This window comes from Gavialis gangeticus, unplaced genomic scaffold (assembly GCF_001723915.1).
Source record: "Gavialis gangeticus isolate Ggan-Ray unplaced genomic scaffold, GavGan_comp1, whole genome shotgun sequence".
Classification (NCBI taxonomy): domain Eukaryota; kingdom Metazoa; phylum Chordata; order Crocodylia; family Gavialidae; genus Gavialis; species Gavialis gangeticus.
In genome coordinates, this window is record NW_017729027.1 from 10621753 (window position 1) to 10628743 (window position 6991).

General features: G+C 41.9%; 1 protein-coding gene across 1 annotated transcript in view; it reads right to left on the reverse strand.

Annotated features, from left to right (window-relative positions):
* TTK (TTK protein kinase) overlaps nt 1-6991 on the reverse strand; it is an 81925-nt gene that overhangs the window by 45043 nt on the left and 29891 nt on the right. The window contains 4 exon segments of the mRNA XM_019520440.1: nt 1606-1700; nt 1810-1885; nt 1962-2070; nt 3539-3682. Coding sequence (XP_019375985.1) covers nt 1606-1700; nt 1810-1885; nt 1962-2070; nt 3539-3682 — 424 coding nt within the window.

A 6991-nucleotide genomic window follows, 5' to 3' on the forward strand; every position in this document is an offset into this window, starting at 1 on the left:
CCCACAAACTGCCAGTGCTGCCATTTTCCTGCTGCTTCCCCGTCCTTCTCCTCTTCACCCCCAGGCTGCTCCAGCACCACGTCCCAGCTGCTTCTACGGTCCCAATGCTACACCTGGGAATCACATGGTGCCAAAGCACGGTGGGCAGGGGGAGAGCAGGAAAATGGCTGTGGCAAGTAGGGGAAAAGGGGCAGTGCGTGGGCATGTGGAGTGTAGTGACAGCCAGGCAACAGCGTGGGCCCCAGAGTGGGATGGCAGGAGCATGGGGTCTGGGCTACCAGAGGCTCTGTGGAGCCGAGCTGTTCTGCTCAAGCAGGGAGAAGAGGAAGCCAGCCCAGCTCCACAGAATCCCTGGCAGCCCAGCCCCACACTCCTGCTGCCCCACTCTGGGCCTGAGGCACCAGCGCGGGCCCCACATTCCTGCCTGGCTGTCACTGTGCTCCGCATGCCCACTTGCTGCCCTTCCTCCTACTGCAGCCATTTCCCCACTCGCCCCCCCGCCTGCCTGCCAGCCAGCCTCCAGTACCACATGGTTCCCAGCTGCAGCACCAGGACCACAGGATTGGGCCTGGCTGGTCCTGAGGACTGCGGCAATCATCCACAATCCTCCCCTGCCTCCCTCCCCCCTCCTTCTTATCTGTATTTCCCTTGGTGCAGGGAGGCAGAAAGTCCCAGGCTGAGGCTCTGGGTGGGGGAAGGCTGCCAGGGGGTGGGGCCAGGCCAGGCCTACTGTGGCTATTTAGTTCTGCTGTCAGCTCTCCCTGCGTCCTGCTGCCTCTGGCTCCTGTCATCTTTGACAGGCAGCCAGGGGCAGATTAATATTACTTTTTTTAGGGGGCCCACGGTCTAGATAGAATGGCCTGGCAGGCCAGATCTGGCCCGTGGGCTGTATTTTGCCTGCCCCCGACATAGCTGTACCCCCTTTGTAACACTAGCTAACAGTTAGTGACAAATGCAGTGTCAACAGGGATAACTGTAAAGGTATGACTACCAAGTTTACCACCATTCCCAAGGTGATTTTATATTTCTTGTGTTACCCATATCATCATTTTATTCAACATTTAAACAAATTAAAAATGAAGACTGATTACCACCACCTTTGACAGCTGTAGTATAAGCTGTATGAGAGATTATTTGCTCAAAATAAAATAGAAAGAAAAAAAAACCAACTTGTTTGCATCTTATCTTTGAGACCCACAATTAGGCAAATCTAGAAGTTTCATAGATTGTAAGGGCTGGAGGGGACCTCGCAAGATCATGGGGTCTTGCCCCCCTACACTAGACAGGAAAGACAACTGAGGTCATGTGACCCCAGCAAGATGAACATCCAGTCTTCTCTTGAAGATCTCGAGAGTTACCTTTGGCTATCAAATGGCAGGCAGATTATAGCGAGCAAAAAATCCAATGTCTAGTTTGACAAATCAAACTTTTTGTAAAGAGTTAAGACAGCAGTCTTAAAGAGATTTTCAGTAATACAAAAGACACCAAATACCCCCAAGTTTAGAACAAGTTTTACACCCTAGATACTGGTTTTCCATTGTATTACCCTATAATAGCATTATCTTTAAAGAATTAGTCCTGCCATAGGAAAGTACTTAACTATACCTCTTTGTAACACTAGCTGTAACTGGAACTTCCATCATCTTCACATCATCAACATCTGTTACTAAGTTAATAGGAACTCTCCCAAATGGGCCAACCTAAATATTTAAACAAACAGGAAATTATCAAGATGTGAAATATTAACTTTCACAACATGTGAGGACCAAAGAAAGCAACATTAAATTTAAGCATTCAAAAAGTTTCCACCTGATTAGGCTTGTTTAACTGCTTTAAGGGATTGTGGCTACCAAAGACTGCATCCAGCTCTTGAGAGTTGTTCTCCCTAAAAACAAAAAACACAAACTATAATTCTTGGCCACTGTTGAAGAAAGCCTTGAATAAAAAGAATAAGTGGTTACCCAAGAGAATGTCTGCTGAAATTCCCAGAAATGTCACCAGAATCACTTTTTTTCCTACTCCTGTAACTTCCAAGCATGGTTTGTAGTCCAGATTCTTGCGAGCCTGACACTAAGTAAGTAAATGAATGTGAATTATTCTGCGAATATCACATGATGCATTAATTTAAAAATAACGCAACTCCGGTAATAGCCAAAGATGTGGACATATGATCTTCACTATAACTAGGGTTAATCACCTTGTACGGCAACAAAAGTTATTGCAGCATGCAGAATAGGCATCTAACCAGTTCTCTGAATACAAGTATAGTAAAATCTCTGTTACGCTGGGGATGCTGGATAAGGGGATTGCCGGTTATGCAAAAGTTCCAGTTATGTGAAAACACCCAGCAGGGGTTTTCAGATAACATGGAGAAAAAGGGAAGGGTGGTGGCTGCACATGGAGTGTGGGGGGGCTGGCAGAGTAGTGGCAGTGCAGGATGGTGGCAGCCACTGGTATATGCAAGCTTTCCCCCACCCAGCCCTCCACGTGCAGCTGGCCAGAAATTCCAATCAATGGAATTTCCAGTTACTTAAATGCCAGATAGTGCAGATTTTACTGTACCTCCATTAGCCACTAGATTATGGAAGCACAAGCAAAAATGTTTGCAGTAAGCAGACTACCACCCCAAGTGGAAAACTAAGTAGAACTACAGACATGATGCTCATATACCAGTGTGCCCATTTCCCCATTCACTCGGATGTGCATAGTAAAACTTTATAGGGTACAGACACAGGAAACAAATTAAATTCAGTTTTTAAATTAGTTTGTGATCATTCCAATCTAGGTCTTATGGGGCTTAACTCCACAGTGCAGAGTACTGGTTATTTGATCCAGCTGTTTGGTTTGTACCATATGAAAATTACTGAAGTGAAAGACAAGTCTATAGGGAAGACTTTAATCCTGAACATTTAAGTTAGTAATAATTCCTATCTCTTCTAGTAAGAAGTTCTATAGTCAGGGTCCAGACACCATAAATATTTTGACATCCCAAATCGTCTCATAACCAATTGATACTTCCATGGGTCCAGCATAAAACAATCAGCAGTCATGATGCCTGAAAACGGACCAGCTCCCATATTACAGTTGTATGGCAGCAAGTATATAGGTGTAAAATAATTCCTCCTGGTACACTTTTGGTCCAGTTTTAGAGTGGTTTTTCAGGTACACAGGTCTGTATGCTCACCTTTTATACTAGTATAAAGATGCTCATACTTCTGGAGAAGCACTTCAAAAGTGTGCTATATCTGCAGCCTCAGTATCATTGATGAATTCTATCCTCAAATCACCTGAGCTAGAAAAATACTATTCCCATGTCACGGATGGCAACAAGGAATGGAGAATTATAGTGTAGATTAAGCAAGTTATCCAAAGTTACGTAAGCCTAGCTGACTAAATTTGAGAACAGAACACAAATCTTAAATCTTAGTCCATCAGCTTATAACCCCTTAATCTTGCAACTCTATACTGCTATTGCATCACCAGAAAATAAAATGCATACACACACTCAGTAAGTTTAAAATACTCAAACTATGCTGACCTGCAAAGTTCTCTTTCTCTTCATCTGAAAGCAGCTGCCGTTTTTGACAATACAAATTTTGCAGAGCAACTTCCAGCATCTCTGGTGGAACCGCACAGCATTCAACAGCTTTTTGAAGAAGCTGTTTGCACTTCTTTAAATTTCCTAGTAAAAACATCAGAAAGTTACAAATTTAGTTAATAGGGATGAAAAGTTGTATTAAAAAGATAATGTTCTTAACTTGAAAAATACTATTAAAGGCCCCTGACCCTCGTTACATCCATTTTAAAATTAAATTGTTTAATTGCACAATAAATTTAGACCCAATACACAAGAGAAATAGTTATCCCAAAAAATTAGGCAATGAGCCATAAATTGTTGCGTGAAAAAAAAGTGTAGAAACCAGCTAATAAAAATGTCCTATCAAGCTTTAAATCTGAACATGTGGCATGCCACATATAGAGTGATAGAGTTTGTCTCGATTCATCATGATCTCCAGAAAGACACCAGGTGTACAATGCAGTCATCATCCCCACTCTCTAGCTCCCCTTGTGGGTAAGTGCTGGCACAGCAAGTTCCCATGGTGCTTGTTTCTCCCCTTCTTAGCCTCTGAATGTGAAGCAGGTCACACAGCACAAGTTTCCTTTGAGTGGTACTGCCTTTTGCTTGATGGAAGTAATGTTTGCCAGGGCTCTTAGTCTTATAAATGCAAGCTTACATTATTCTTGAAAATAAGACCCAAACCATTACTGAACATGTGTTCTCCGACTAGCAGTAGTAGGGGCAGACTGTCCACCTACTTTATGGATATATATCCACCTGATATGCATAAGGCAGTGAATTATGACAAGAGGAGGGGGAAGATAGAGATAGTTCGCTATGTTAGTTTTAAGTCAGCCGGAAGGCAGGGCAGATATGCACCTTTATATAAGCTAAGCAAATGAGTGTAAAAAATGGCAACCACATTTGCACAAAAAACAGTTCACTGTACAAAATGGGCTTATGCATCATCATCCTAAAAAAAATTAGTTCTTCTGACAGAACTACAAAGGAACACATTATTCACTAGATGCAAATTTTAACAAATTCCAATTAAAAAAATTATCCATAAAAATGTGGAGCCAAAAAAGTTAACACCAAACAATTGTGGCTTAAAAGCAAACTGGGTAATGAATAATAATAATAAAAACAACAAATAGTGCAGGTCAGCAATCTTGACAGAAAACACCCAAGAAACAGATGGAGTGAGAAAAAAAAAGAATATTCCTTCATTAAAGAGGGGAAAAGTATGCTCTGCATACTAATTGTCACCTGTAATGAGAGATTATTGACATATTATGGTACTCCCTTAAAACCACTAATTTTTAAAACTCAACTGAGACACAAAGGCCCTGCCAGTCTTCACCCTTTTTATACAACCAAATGTGTTCAAAGTAAAGCTCTCGTCAACTTTATCTCCAGTCACAAGTTTGCATTCTGAAAGCAAAACTATTCCAGAATAGACCAATCCTAAATAGGCTGAAGTCTTACAGGCAGGCTTTCTTACTTCATAGCTCTGGTGCATGCCCATGCTTTGAATTAGAAAAAGATCCTACAGGGAAAACAATGCAATTTATGATTGTATCACACTGTAGGTGCACAACAGGGCCGAATTTAGGCTGAACCCAACTGTCCAGTATTGTTAACTTCTGAATTCTCAACTTTGCAGACTTTTTAAACCAGTTACTGTTTATGCTGGTTAAGTGACTAGGGCAATACTTCCAGATGTCTAGTACTGGTAGAAAGATTCAAAAAAAAGAACTGAGAAGCTGTTGGAGTAATGAACTTGTTCAAAAACAAGGCATTAGCTCTCCACCTCCCTACCTGCAACTTCTGGGAAGAATAATCTAGTTGCACGTAAGCAGGAAAGGAAGTGAAGAGCCAGCCTCTAGGGGCCACTACTACTACGCAAGAGTCATAGTCAAAGACAAGAGGCTTTTTTTCTCCAGAAGCAGGGACATCTAGAAGACAGTTGGGCAGTACCTCTCAAGAACCAGAGAACTGAATTTGCAAGGAAACTTTAAATGAAGACTGGAAAAGGGGACCAGACAAGGGATTAGGAAGCAAAAAACCAGGACAGATTAACAGAAATTGTTAATTAACCATACTAAATATTGCTAAACACACAATTAAAGTGAAGGTACTAAGGTCTTTATCTTCTGCTACTGCCCAAAGAACTATATTTGATCATTATAAGGTCAGGTAATCAAGACTAGGGGGTGCTTCACAATGAAAATTTTGAAAACTCCTGCTCTAGCTTACCTACTAAATTTATAGCAAACATTAAAAAGCAACTTTCAAAGCCATCTCAACTTCTGGTCATCCAGTGAAAGAGGGGTTGTGATGGCCTAGAACAGTGGTTCTAAATCTCATTTGACTTGAGGCATCCCTTGAAAAAAATGCTAGCTTAGTTTACAAGCATGTTTTTTTCCCCCTATAGGAAAACAGAGCAAGTCTGTTGTTGAGAACTCAGCAAGACTACAACAGATCGGAAAGTTTGACACTATGGATTTTTATTTGAAATCTCTGGTTGATCTTGTGAATAATGTTTGCACAGTACTAACATTTCATGGTACCCTTGAAAGGATCTCAAGGAACCCCAGGGTACCTAGCTGAGAATCACTGCCCTAGAAAGTAGGGGTTTGCAGGTTGCTTCATCTAAAAGATGAAACTACTTCTCTATACCAATGGAAAAAACTACATACAAAAAACCCCAATCATTTAAAATACAGTAATCAGTTTCTGCATTAAAAAAAACCCAGAAACAAATGAAAAAACCCCCAAAACTTGAGACTGGAAGTTCTCAGACTTCCGGATGGCAAAGCAGGAATATTCTACCACCTCATCTCATGTAGGAAGCTGTTCTAAAGAAAGTTGCTAGATCTGTCTTTCTAGTATCTTGAAGAAAAAAAGCTTTAGTAATAGTTCTTAACTGTACTGTATTCAATAGAAAGCATTTTTGAGATAATATGTAAATTTTGTTTGTAGTAGGTAGACAGCATTACCCACTTCCTTTTAGATCACTAAGTAAAGAAGAATACATTTTTAACTATTTTTTAAATCATTAGCCATTACTAGGGACCACTGGAATTCGCACTAGAAATGGGCTGCATGGCTCCTTTAACCTTGCACTTTCCCCTACACACCTCCCCCACCCCGCCCTGCAGCTGATTGGTAGAGTGGCCCCACTGACCCCGCCACTTGCTGCTCACCCATGGTCAGCAGGGAGATGAAAACCACTGTTTTAAATGCACTGCAGTTTTTGTCTCCTGCTCAGCCAGCAGCAAGCGGTGGGGCCACTCAGGCCTCCACCAAAATCAGCAGCAAGAGACAAAGCTGCAGCATATTTAAAAAAGCAGTTTTCACTTCCCTGCCAATCAGAGGTGAGCAGTGAGGCCCTGCTGCCAATCAACTGTGGGGTTGGGGGGGGGGGGG